At 42.2% G+C, this 13730-nt stretch overlaps 1 protein-coding gene across 1 annotated transcript in view; it reads left to right on the top strand.

Annotated features, from left to right (window-relative positions):
* Nucleotides 1-3002: 3002 nt before the first annotated feature.
* Nucleotides 3003-13730, top strand: part of LOC126416964 (piggyBac transposable element-derived protein 4-like) — a 57821-nt gene continuing 47093 nt past the window's right edge. Inside the window, exons 1-2 of the mRNA XM_050084845.1 lie at nucleotides 3003-3117; nucleotides 3221-4614. Of these exons, the coding sequence (XP_049940802.1) occupies nucleotides 3003-3117; nucleotides 3221-4614 (1509 nt within the window). The remainder of the gene's footprint in view (nucleotides 3118-3220; nucleotides 4615-13730) is intronic.

Consider the following 13730-nt stretch of genomic DNA (forward strand, 5'->3'; position numbering starts at 1 on the left):
TATTACTACTGATAATAATAGATAAGAAATTAATTACCTAACATTACAAGACTCACCTGGAGATAATAACGCATGTGACCAGTAGCGGAGCAGGTAGTGTAAGACTAGCGGCAGGAAGGAGGAGCCAGCCAGACTTCTGCAGCCAGGCTGGCCCTGCTCAGAACGGCTGCAGAGGTAGAGCCGGCCGGAAGCAGAAGGGTATATCGATCTGAGAGGGCCGCGCCTGGGCCACACTAGGCCCTCATTGTGGCCTCTGGCGCCGCCGATTAGGCCACCTGTGGTGCAGTCTACCGCTGGCGGCGGCCGCATTGTGTGCGGAGAGCTGCCGGCCGAGATAATTCCAGACAAATAGTGTTGCTCGTATCTCAGCGCTAAACAATGCACGCAGCAGCACCGCGGAGGAGGCACGCAAATTATATGGAACCTGCAGTACGTGCGGAGCAGAATTACATTGCTCAGTGAGATGGATGGTGTGGTTTTAGTAACAGTCCCTTCTCGGCCCTTTAATCCTTACACAACATGAAGGCTGCAAAGAAGAGTATACCGTTCTTCTGTATTGTGTATCTGGGCCTAGAAACGCAGGTCTGAATTTAACATTTCGTGAACTTAGAAATATGGTGTGTGTCAGAGGATACTCACTGTAACTGTGTCATATATGCTCTCCGCCTCTATCCTCCAACTTCTCGCCCCTCCCGACACCCTTCGTTTTTAATTCAGATTAGCACCCGGGAAGAAAGATTGACGGTGTCTGCTGTGTGGTGTACGGTAAGGTGTCGTCGTTGAGTGACTGTAGGAGGATACAAGATGACTTGGACAGGATTTGTGATTGGTGTAAAGAATGACAGCTAACTCTAAATACAGATAAATGTAAATTAATGCAGACGAATAGGAAAAAGAATCCCGTAATGTTTGAATACTCCATTAGTAGTGTAGCGCTTGACACAGTCACGTCGATTAAATATTTAGGCGTAACGCTGCTGAGCGATATGAAGTGAGACAAGCATGTAATGGCAGTTGTGGGAAAGGCGGGTAGTCATCTTCGGTTCATTGCTAGAATTTTGGGAAGCTGTGGTTCATCTGTAAAGGAGACCGCTTATAAAACACTAATACCAGCTATTCTTGAGTACTGCTCGTGCGTTTGTGATCCCTATCAGGTCGGATTGAGGGAGGACATAGAAGCAATTCAGAGGCGGGCTGCTAGATGAGTTACTACTGGTAGGTTTGATCATCACGCGAGTGTTACGGAAATGCTTCAGGAACTCGGGTGGGAGGCTCTAGAGGAAAGGAGGCGTTCTTTTCGTTAATCGCTAAGGAGGAAATTTGGAGAACCAGCATTTGAGGGTAACTGCAGTACAATTTTACTGCCGACCACTTATATTTCGCGGAAAGACCACAAAGATAAGATAAGAGAGATTAGGGCTCGTACAGAGGCATATAGGCAGTCATTTTTCCCTCGTTGTGTTTGGGATTGGAATAGGGAGAGAAGATGCTAGTTGTGATACGAGGTACCGTATGGTGGATTGCGGAGTATGTATGTAGATGTAGATCTGTCGTCCAGAATATACGGTACATAGCTTAAATTTAAGAGTGGCTAGTAGCCTACGGCTCAGGACCAATTTAAGGCGAACATTTAAAGAGCTTCGCTGTTAATACATCATACAGGGCGATCTGTGCCTACTGACCACTGTTTCATCCTAGGCCATGGGTGTCATTTTAATGTGGTATGGAGAGCCATTCAGCGCATTTGACTCCTGGCTGTTGCCGACTTTGCCGACCTTGGTGTGGCTATTTCTCATTCAAGTACCTCCTCAGTTGGTATCACGAGGCATTATGGACCCCATTAGAGTCCATCTACGAAGGAAATACTCTTGCCAGTACTGGGAATGGAAATCGGGTCCTCCACATGGTAGTCCGCCACACTGTACACTTCAAACGAGATGCTAACAACAAGGACTGTATTAAGCATTCACCTTACTTTACATAAATAGTTCACAAGTGGATACTCATTCGACAGATGTTTGCTTACAATTGGTTCCAGTAAGACAATATCGAGGCTAATACCTCATGACAGTACATGATGACAATGTCTCAGCGAGTTTCTTACGACTTATCTACAGCAGTTAACAAGAAGAGCCACACTGGACGTTATATAAGTGATATTACTCGTCATTAAAACAACCACGGCTCCAATACCGATCAGTGCAAGTGAACATTGATGTACATTGCCACACAAAATCCTCATACTCCAGTTAAGCACTGTAAAGTGTCACTAATAAAACCATTGCAATTGTTGGTAACATGTTTTCTCACCTATGTTTGTCATAGCTGCTGCCTAACGTTATCTGCCTCTATGATGATCCTGTGTAGTAACTGTGTGCGAACAAATCACCTTATAACACAAAGACTCGTTGGTTGAGGATTCCCTTTCTGCTACGTTTATATGTGTAACGCCACGTGCATTTGGTGAATACAGCACTACCCCTCCAATACAGACCCAGATTTATTTTACGTTACAGTCTTGGTCATTAGGCGAGGAATACATTTCAGAAAGTATGTTTATTGGCATTTTTTTTATTCTGGAGCCGGCCGTTGTGGCCGAGCGGATCTAGGCGCTTCAGTTCGGAACAGCGCTGCTGCTACTGTCGCACGTTCGAATCCTGCCTCCGGTATGGATGTAAGTGATGTCCTTAGGTTAGTTAGGTTTAAGTAGTTCTAAATCTAGGGGACTGATGACCTCAGAAGTTAACACTCTAAGCGCCAAGCCCGTAAAATTTACGGGCCTGGGATCGCGCGAAAATCACCAAGCCCGTAAAATTTACGGGCCGCTACATTTAATTTCATTCAAAACACTGCAACGTTATTTCTACGGGTTTGGCCAGCGCTATACGTTTTTCAGATGTTTATTAACAAAATGCGTCCATAGATGTCACGGCAGCGCTGTAATTCATGTTAAAACTTATCTTTGCGTTCTCAGTCTGTATATCATTCAGTTGTTTGTCATCATGTTTCGGCGCGGTTTATCAGACGCAGAAATTGCGGATTTGATCAATCATAGCGACACTCTGGATAATGTAGAGAGTGATTCAGACGATTCTGAATGCAATGGTGTGTTTGAAGGTACGTATTTCCGAATTTTCCACGTAATTGTGCAGTACGCACATATCTGTTGAACATGTGTAAACGATGTATGTAGTTACACATAATGTGATATTCTTTTTAGAAGACGAGATTGATGACAGTTTGTCTTCAGATGAAGACGAGAATGATGTTGAAGGTGTTGCTTCAAATCCAGCAGCTGTGCCGTATCCGAAAGACAGTGAGTGGACTGCAGTTGACACCTACCGACCTCTGCCTGTCAACACGACACCCAGGCAGATACTAGTGGATATTGATGAGTCGAGTTCTGTACTGGATTGCAGTAAAGTGTTCCTTACTGACAGTGACGTAAATGAACTCAAGAGACAGACAAATTTGTATGCATCACAGACAATACAGAAGAAAAGAAGAGGAAATAATCTGAAGCCCCATTCAGTTTTGAGTTCGTGGAAGCCAGTGACTATAAGTGAGATGAGGCGTTTCTTGGGTATTATTTTCCACATGTGTGTTTCGAAAAAGCCCAAAATTGCGGACCATTGGAGCACTAATCCTGTTCTTAGTTGTAACTTTTGTCCCCATGTCATGAGCCGTTTGCGTTTCACTCAGATACTGTCATGCTTGCATCTTGTTGACAATTCAAATCAGAAAAAACCAGGCGAAGATGGATTTCATCCACTTTACAAAGTTTTGCCATATTATAATAATTTGAAGGAGCGATGTATCCAGGCATATCGTCCCTCAGAAAAAGTGACAATTGATGAAGGAATTTGCCCATTTCGAGGTCGTGTGAGTTTCCGTGTTTACATGCAAAATAAGCCTCATAAGTATGGACTGAAAGTATATGCTGTTGCTGAAGCCAGTAGTGGCTATGTTGTAAATTTTGAAGTTTATGCTGGTAAGCATATTGTTGACAATTCTTCGTCTGCGGTTATTTTGCGATTGTTGTCTGACAGCAGCTTGCTGAACAAAGGCCACACTGTGTATTTAGATCGATTTTATTCCAGTCCAGAGCTATTTCAGCAACTGGCAGAGAAAGGCACTGGAGCTGTTGGTACTGTGAACAAATCCAGGAAAGGATTGCCTAAAGATTTAGTATCTGCTAAGCTGAAAAAGGGCGAAATGTCTTTTCGGCGTAAAGATAATGTATTGGCAATGAAGTGGAAAGATAAGAGAGATGTGTATACATTGTCTACAAGGCATCAAGCAACATTTGGTACGCATACTAAGAGAAATGGGTCTGTAGTATTGAAACCACTTCAGGTACTTGATTACAACCTCAATAAAATTGGAGTGGATATTGGAGACCAACGCCTGCAGTACAATCCGTTCCAGCACAGAACTGTGAAATGGTGGCGAAAATTATATTTCCATTTGCTGCTTATGGGAGTATCAAATGCATTTTGGCTGTACAATGCAGTGCACAGGAAGAAAATTACAATAACAGACTTTATAACAGTGCTTGCAGTTCAGCTTGTTGAAGACGACACACTTGAATTCATTCCAAGAAATGAAGGAACTGTAGGTCGGCTAACAAAGAGACATTTTTTGCAGCACATACCTGCAACTACTAAGAAGTATGCTGCTCGTGTGTGTCACGTGTGCAGTTCCAGGAGCAAGAAACAGAGTGGCAAGGCTTCTCGCAAAGAGACACGATACGAATGTGAACAGTGTGGCGTTGCACTCTGCCTGGAACCTTGCTTTAAAATTTTCCACACTAAAAAACAATATGATTCTGTGTGAAATTTATATGTAATACTGTATACTATCAGAAACATGTAATGTAGTGCCACAATTTTGGTTAAAAATAAATCACAATTGTATTCCCTTATTCGTATGACTTTTTCTAAATTCTTAAAACATCTAAGTGATTTCTATAACTGTACCTTAAAGCTGTGCATTGTAAAGTAGTTTCTTTCACTCAGAATTAAAGTAGAAATGTGCAGCTTCAAGATGGTACCAAATTTGCCACAATCCAAACAGTAGATTTGATGCAGTAATTTTTTTAATATTGGTAAAATTGCCCGGTTTCTAGGGACGGGTGCATAAAATAGGCCTGGTACAGAGAGTGTTAAGTCCCATAGTGCTCAGAACCATCCATCTCAATTAAATTCTTCTACGAACTGTGTGTCTCTGTTTCGTTTATCCACTTTGGAAAGGGCCTCACGTCAACAAACAATGCTCAAAAGTTGGCCGAACTATCTATTTTCTGCCTTTTTCATGAACAATTGTCTCTTTCAAATCGGTGTCTGACGGCTGCTCCACGTAAGTGTAGATATACAAAACATTGCGACCACTGTCCAACACGACGTGGGGTGCCGCATGGTGGCGTTGAGTGCACGTGACGCGGTAGCAAAAGTTTGTAAGTGGAGAAGACGCAAACGGGGGATCCCACTACTGAAGATATGTGCTGCAAATGGGGAAATCCTTTTAAGATAAGGGACTTTCACAAAGCAAAGATTATTATAATGCAGAGCTGTGAACGAGTGAATCGAAAACGGCAAAGCTGGTCGAATGTTCACGCGCTACTGTCGTGAGCATATACGGAAAGAGTTTGAACGACAGTGAAAGAACTACTAGGCGCTTAATGGTTGAACGCCCACCACCCTTCACCCCAATGTGGGGTTCGATGGCTTATCTGCTCTGTAAAGTAGAATAGATGGTGATCTGTGACGTCCCTTCCGAAAGAGCAGAATGCTGCGCCACGCACTAGTGTTTGGAAGCACACGTTATTCGACATACAACACCGCTGCAGACCACCACTACGTTTTCACTTGCTGACCCAAATACATCGTCAATTAGAACTGCAGTGGGCACGGTGCCATCGAGATTCTACCATCGATCAATGGAAACGTGTCGTCTCTAAGAGTGAATCAGATTTTTGCTACACTAGGGCGATGGTCGTCTCCACAAACGCCGTCATCGAGGTGAACGGCGACTTGAAACGTGCAGGAGCAACGGACGCAGGCTGGCGGGCGCAGTGTTATGCTGTCATTCAGTGTTATGCTGTTGAGACATTCTCCAGCTCTTGCTTGGTACCTGTGGTAGTAATCAGAGACACGCTTACAACTGGGAACCACACGCATCCATTCTTGATTGATGTCTTCCCCGAGACGGTGACATATTTCTGCAGTATAACTGTCCGCGCCTCGGATCCAGAACAGTGCTGCAGTAGTTTTATGAGCATTATAACGAAATTACGTTGATGTCTCATCGTCATATCTAACCTGATGTAATTCCTATACAACCTACATGGGTCGCTCTCAAGCGCCATCACCACGTAAGCAGATCAGCTGCCCGTTATTTACGCGAATTACGTGACCGTAGACATATGATGCGACATACCTCCACAAACCTACCAACAGACAGTCTGATTTCCCATACGCAGAATATATTATGTATTTTGATCCGAAGACGGACAGGCAAGCTATTAAGCAGGTGGCCACAATGTTTTAGCTCATCACTGTGTATAACCTTACAAATTTAAATAACTCTGGACAGAAATTCGTTACTGCTTGACTCTTGTGACTGTTTCTAGTGGTTGACCATACTGTAGAAAGAATCGGATTTTTTCCTTCTACTTACGTGTACTACATAAAATCTATTTATGTTTACAATCAGGTGCCAATCTATGCGCTAATTATCTGCAAGTATCTGTGAATTTCGTAGCGAGTTTCTGATGACGTCCTCTGCCAAAAGACTGATAGAGCTCCAGATGTTATACACTGTGGTCAAAAACAATGGAGGAAAGCGTTTAAGTTTTTGCAGGGTAGATTGTGTTGAGAAATAATACTGATGAAAACAATTATATACTTTGCGCATTTTCCAATTTAATCAGCACCGTAGTTAGCCAATCAGGAGCAAATTTAAGCAGTTTGCCACTGACAGTGCTGCCAAACGTGTGCTTCGTTTCGTTTCCTCAAATAGAACAAACGTAGCTTTCGCACACTTAACTTCGATTTATCACTTCTGACAAAGGCACATTTTAATTGGTAATGAAGATTTGAACAAAAGGTAACTCAGAGATCCACAAATATACACTGTGTGATCAAAAGAATCCGGACACCTGGTTGCAAACGACTTACAAGTTCGTGGCACCCTCCATCGGTAATGGTGGAATTCAGTATGATGTTGGTCCACCCTTAGCCTTGATGACAGCTTCCACTCTCGCAGGCATACGTTCTGTCAGGTGCTGGAAGGTTTCTTGGGGATCGGAAGCCCATTCTTCACGGAGTGCTGCCGTGAGGAGAGGTATCAGCAGTGGTTGGTGACGCTTGGCATGAAGTCGGCGTTCCAAAATGTCTCGAAGGCATTCGAAAGTATCCAGGTCAGGATTCTGTGCAGGTCAGTCCATTACAGGGTTGTTATTGTCGTGTAACCACTTCGCCACAGGCCGTGCATTATGAACAGGTATCCGATCGTGTTGAAAGATGCAATCACCATCCCTGAATTGCTCTTCAACAGTGGGAAGCAAGAATGTGGTTAAAACATCAATGTAGGTCTGCGTTGTGATAGTGCCACGCAAAACAACAAGGGGTACAAGCCCCTCCATGAAAAGCACGACCACACCATAACACCACCGCCTCCGAATTTTACTATTGGCACTACACTCGCTGGCAGATGACTTTCACTGTGCATTCACCATACCCACACACTGCCATCGGATGGCCACATTGTGTACCGTGATTCGTCACTCCACACAACGTTTTTCTATTGTTCATTTCTCCAATGTTTACGCTTCTTACACCAAGCGAGGCGTCGTTTGGCACTTACCGGCGTGATGTGTGGCGTATGAGCAGCCGCTCGATCATAAAATCCGAGTTTTCGCACCTCCCACCTAACTGTCATAGTTCTTGCAGTGGATCGTGATGCAGTTTGGAATTCCTGTGTGATGGTCTGGAAAAATGTCTGCCTATTACACATTGCCATCCTCTTCAACTGTCGGCGGTCTCTGTCAGTCAACAGACGAAGTTGTCCTGTACGCTTTTGTGCTGTACGTTTGCCCCTTCACGTTTGCACCTCACCATCACATCGGAAACAGTGGACCTAGGGATGTTTAAGAGTGTGGAAATATCGCGTACAGACGTGTGACACAAGTGACACCCAGTCACCTGACCAAATTCGAAGTCCCATTCTGCTCTCTCACGATGTCTAATGACTAGTGATGCCGCTGATATGGAGTATCTGGAAGTATATGGCAACACAATGCACCTAATATGAAAAGCGTATGTTTTTGGGGGTGTCCGGATACTTTTGATCACACAGTGTATGTGCATTAACACATTTTATCGGGTACAAGTGCTTGACTTTGTGTGCCCAACTACCTGATTGGCCAAAGGCTATGCTAATTAAGTCACAAACGGCGCAAAGTATCGAATTTTTTCTTAACAATCATTTCTCAGCACAGTCTGCCCTACAACAGACTTACAAGCCTTTCACTCTGTTGCTGACCACTCTGCATATTACTGAAAACAACATAAACGACTTGTGGATTTGAGAGTGCTCTAAACAGCTGAATTCATGTGAGGAGAACCCTGGCACATTACAAAGAGAGGTGAACCAATGAGGAAGTGATCGAGGGGACAAAAGATGTTGACTGCGACAATCGCTTACCACATGGTACACTGAGTCGTAATCTAGCAGTGATGATACGGCGTAGTCTTGCGCACCGATCGCAAACTGTGGCGCCTGTATACCATCGACATTTTTATTTCTGCTCCAGGTAAAACGATTACCTGGCCCACGGTGGCAACTACCGAGAGCATAATGTGTCCAAATGGGACTCATCTTGGTGCAACCGTTCGGCCGAAGAGAAGCTGGCTGTACTACGAGATTTTGACGACTTAGAAATGCAGGGCTAGTACCAACATGCAAGGAGGAGTAGTGATTAGAGATTGCCTGCTGATACTTAGAAGACATCATCTTTTTTCCACAGAATGAAGGCTGACGGGAGAGCTCCATGTGTGACTGTTGAGCACGAGGGCTCGGAGTCAACGATACAGTCGGCCTCACATACTTAACGGTCAGCCAAAAAAACGCAGCCAACAAATCACGGACTCCCTCCTAAATTGTGTACGTTCTGTTTACTACAAAAACTACCTCAAAAATTAAAAACATATAGGTAAAGACGATCGGTTTGCCAATAGTCAGCTGGGTAGTTTAACTGTTTTTCGAGATCCACAGTTATTATGAAATTACATTAAAATCTAAGCTTTTCTGGAGGGAGGTACCACCCGTGACTACCTGGCACAAACATTCGTTGTTCGAAAAAGACACACATTCCTCAGAACTCGTGAGGGGCGGAAGCCGTTTCAGTGTAAATAAATAGCACTTCCTAAAAGTAATTACATGATCCATTGTCGTTGTCGTGCGACAATTGCAATAAAACTCTGTCTTATCCTGAATTCGCTTTGTTTATACCTGCTTTAGTTTACGTGCCATAGAGGAAGCATTTGTAGTAATAAATGTAGCACCAAGAAACACAACCAGAAAAGCACGTATCATAGCGTTAACTTATATGTGTAAATATAGTGAGACTAGGGCAGATTTACGCTGATTTCTTTCCGGACTTTTATTTTAACTTTTTGGTTAAATTTATCGTGTTTGGAAGTGTTTAGTCTTATAACATGGCTATTAAAGCATAACTTGATGTATATTCTTCGAAATAAACATTACATTTCGGAGTGCAAACAATTTTACATAGGCTTACGTCAGATGCGTAAACGTGGCCGGGGTATGCGGCATGTTTACTTGCCTATAGGGGGACGCTTACGCAGAGCACAGAAAACAATGAGTAGAGAAAAACTTACTACTAAAATTTTAAAAATATGTTTTGTTGGCAGTAAACAACATTACAGGCTTACTTTCATCAATTAACACAGCAAAATACAAAATTTTTTGGCCAATTTCTACCCGCTTTCATAATATGCTCTACATAGAAGTTTGAATGTTAATTGAAGACGTGTTCATCTTCATTCTCCGGGTAGCAAACCCTGCACACAAAAAGTGTCTCCTGTTTCATAGTCGTCGTGAGCCTACCTTTTACATCTAAGGCAGTGAACCCATTCATGACTTTTTTTGACACGTTGTAGCGTTTCAGCCAGTAAATACCAAGATAATTTTCATGTTTTACGTAAGACTGCTGCAATTCATAAGATAAAGCAGGAAGAAGTGTATTTGAATTCGTTGAGAGGGGAGTGCTTGCTGACAGACGCTTTGGAAGGAGTACTTTGTGAGAGGAGATTGAGAGGAAGGGCGAGATACAAGCTGACAGAAACATAAACGGAAGTGGAATTTACGCGGACCTGAAGAGGATAGCAGAAGACACGAAAGCGTGAAGAGTTACCACGTAAAAATTTGTTGCCTTTGAGCAGAACACTAATGATATCAGTAGTAGGCACTTTCACATTTTTCCTTTTCCTTGCCTTTAGCAATTTCTTGCCTCTATCAGTCGTTACTGTCATAGAATTAATTCTCTCTGCTTGAGATGCATTAGGTTCTCTTAACTAGTTATGCATTTTTTCGTTATATTTGTTTTACATTGAATTTCCAGCAGTTGTTGTCATAAAGAGTCCTTGATCGGGGTGTCAGTCAAGACACCACTGCAAAATAGTGCGTAAAAGGGCAGAAACAGCGCAAAAAGCTTGTAACGGCGTTGCAAGGGAGGTTGTGGTGAGAAATAGCTGTTAAGAAAAAAATTGGATAAGTTGTGTTATTTCTGACATCCATAGCACTGAAGTTAGCCTATCAGGTCGTTGTGCGCAAGAATTCAAGCACCTGCATGCGCTAAAATGCGGTAATGCGCAGACATCTCTGGTTCCGTAGTTACCATACATTATAATACTCATTATCAGTGAAAATTTGCTTTTTGCAAAGAGAATAAATTTATACTTTGTGAGCAAAGTTTAGGTTTGTTCTGTTTGAGGAAATCAAACGAAGAACGAGTTTGTTGACACTGTCTCTGGAAGGCTACTTTAATTTATGCATGCTGTAGGGAAGCAGCCTACTCACGCTGTAGTAAATTCACATCAGTTTCCATTGTGTGCCAGCCAGTCTGCTGTAACTAGCTCTGACGTCATAAATGTTGCGCAATACCTTAAAAATCAAGCAAATGACCTAAAACTTTTCTAGCATGTCAGGAATAATACTAAATTAATGTATGTTAAATATCAGTTCGATAACTTCAGCCATTTTCGAAATTTGGACGCTTTTCTGAAAAAATCATTGGCGCAACAGAACAGAGCTAGAGACTTCAAAATTTATATTTAGATTCATCTTTCATAATGATTTAATAAAAACAGTACTTTGGATTTCACAAAGTAAGACTTTAGTGGAAATTCATGATTTTCTGGTTTTCATCTCAAAACTGAAGGAAGCAAGATAGATTAAGTAGGCTAATAAATAAGGCTAGGATGTTTAGATTCAGATGGTTGGAGGTCTGCTATGACTATGAAGATGTGAAAAGTTTCTTTTGAATACCTATAAAATTATAGCGATAGCGGATCTCAAAAGGACCAGTTCAGAGCTCACCTACTGCGTGCAGTGTAATTTAATTAATTCTCTCGCCCAAAATATTTAACTTAGCCACGTCAAAATTTTATTATCAATACTTACCTGCGTGCTGAATGCACGTTTAAATTAAGAGCTTCATCGGCCATCAGCAATAGAAGCTATAAATTATTATGTAACTTGAAGTGGTGCGTTACTAGCCCAGCGGCTAGTCGAGAGAGCCGATTTGATCAGGCGTTCCCTTAACCGTCCGCACCGCGGCTTTATATATAAGAACGCTGCGCGAGGAAGCAAGGCCCCAGTTCTCTCCAGACACTGAATGACACGCCATCTGTGTCGGGAGTCGCGTCGCATCAGTGTCACTGCTACAAACAGCCTTGGGTGCCGTATTAAGTTACTAGAGATACGCGGAACCATGAAAACATTCCAAGTGAAGTGTTAATTCTGGGATGATTTTCATTATCTAGCTTCAGTTTGCGTATTGTCGTATTTTCACGCGCCGTCGCGGGACAGACATTCTACCAAATATTTAGCGTGGCGTTTGATGAAATATTTTCATCAAATTATGGCGAACATTCTTTTTAACATTTAATTCGGACATTTATAGTTGCATCAGCGCATTAGACTCTGAACTGCTCTGTTAGTTAGGTTGTAGGGATACTTGTGTTTTCTATCAGTGAATTTCAGAATATACTCAACTATTTTGGAAAACCGTTTTTGATTAGAAATCCCGGACAATCTCCTAATTCCTCAGAGCTATAAGCTGCAGTTATAATGACATTCTCAGATAAAGTGGGCACTAGGATCTCTAATTACTGGTTCCATGTTTTGTTAAATCACTTTCTGGCTGCTAAAAAGTAAATAGAGAGCCAGTGTTGAGAACGGCGAAAGACAGCATTAACAACATTCTAAAAGCCAGAAACTGATCCAACATGCAAGCATTTATACAGCAATCAGATTTAATTATTTTTACAAACTTATCCGCCGCCCCACAATGCCGTCGCATGCTCATTGGCTAATTTCAACGCCAATTAATCCTGAAAAGGCGGAACGTAACCAATGTTTCCTGAACAATTATTTCATAGCACAATCTCCCATTTACACTCTTACAAGCTTTTAAGACCGTTTCTGACCACCAAGTATGATCATTTAAGAAGGTTTTCATCTATTCTATTACCGTGGATTCAAAATACTGCAGAAATGAAAGTTCTGGACGTCCTCATCCAAACCGAACTTACCAACATTGGCTCCAATAACCTCCAACCCAACCAAGGTAGCGCAGCGTTTATCACTATGTACTCGCATCTGATAGAACGACAGTTCTGATCATTTTTAGGGTTTCTCAAAACTGCTTGATGCTATTTTTGGGGTGGCTCGTTTGAAACACTCACGCCTGGCATCGCCACCCAAAACTGAGATTGTGTCCCGCACTAATAACCCTATCATCATTCAAGTAATGAGAAACTAAAATCTTTACTTTTTTTTTTCAAGTTCTGCACAATGCATCTCGTAAATTTATTTTCATTTTCAAAAACATTTGTTTACATGAACATCTTCTGCAATGTGTTTATGTGTGGTTTTCTGCCTCTCTTGGACGGTTGTAGTATTTTGATGTTATACTACAGTCGTAAGATCGGACGAAATAAATATTGTGATAATTTTTGTGTGATACTATTAGAAATAGCATGGTGTCGTCCAGAGATCGCGATGCCACACCAAAATCGGCAGCGTCTCCTCTATCAGCAAAGCAGCTTCCTCGCACCAGTCGGAGACCTCAGCTTAAGTAGTCAACATTATCGTGTAACACAGTGACAGGTAAAGTTTCCGATGAAGTATACTCTTGTAAATATTACATTTTGTACTGCAAGACAACAATTTGTTGATCTGTAACTCAAGAGTTTCTTTGATAGTCAATGACAGTTGTAAATCGTCAGATAATTCTGTGCTGGAGATCTGTCTCAAAAATCAAGGAAATCTTTTATTCATTTATGCAGTTAAGTGAAGTAATAATTCATGTGTTCTAATTTGATGAGTCTTCCTCCAGAGCATTCAGAGAACCTACAGCTATGGCCGGACAGAAGCAGTTTCTTCTGGTCACAACATATAGTATTTTTCATCTGTCAACTTAC

This window comes from Schistocerca serialis, chromosome 8, assembly GCF_023864345.2.
Source record: "Schistocerca serialis cubense isolate TAMUIC-IGC-003099 chromosome 8, iqSchSeri2.2, whole genome shotgun sequence".
Lineage (NCBI taxonomy): Eukaryota > Metazoa > Arthropoda > Insecta > Orthoptera > Acrididae > Schistocerca > Schistocerca serialis.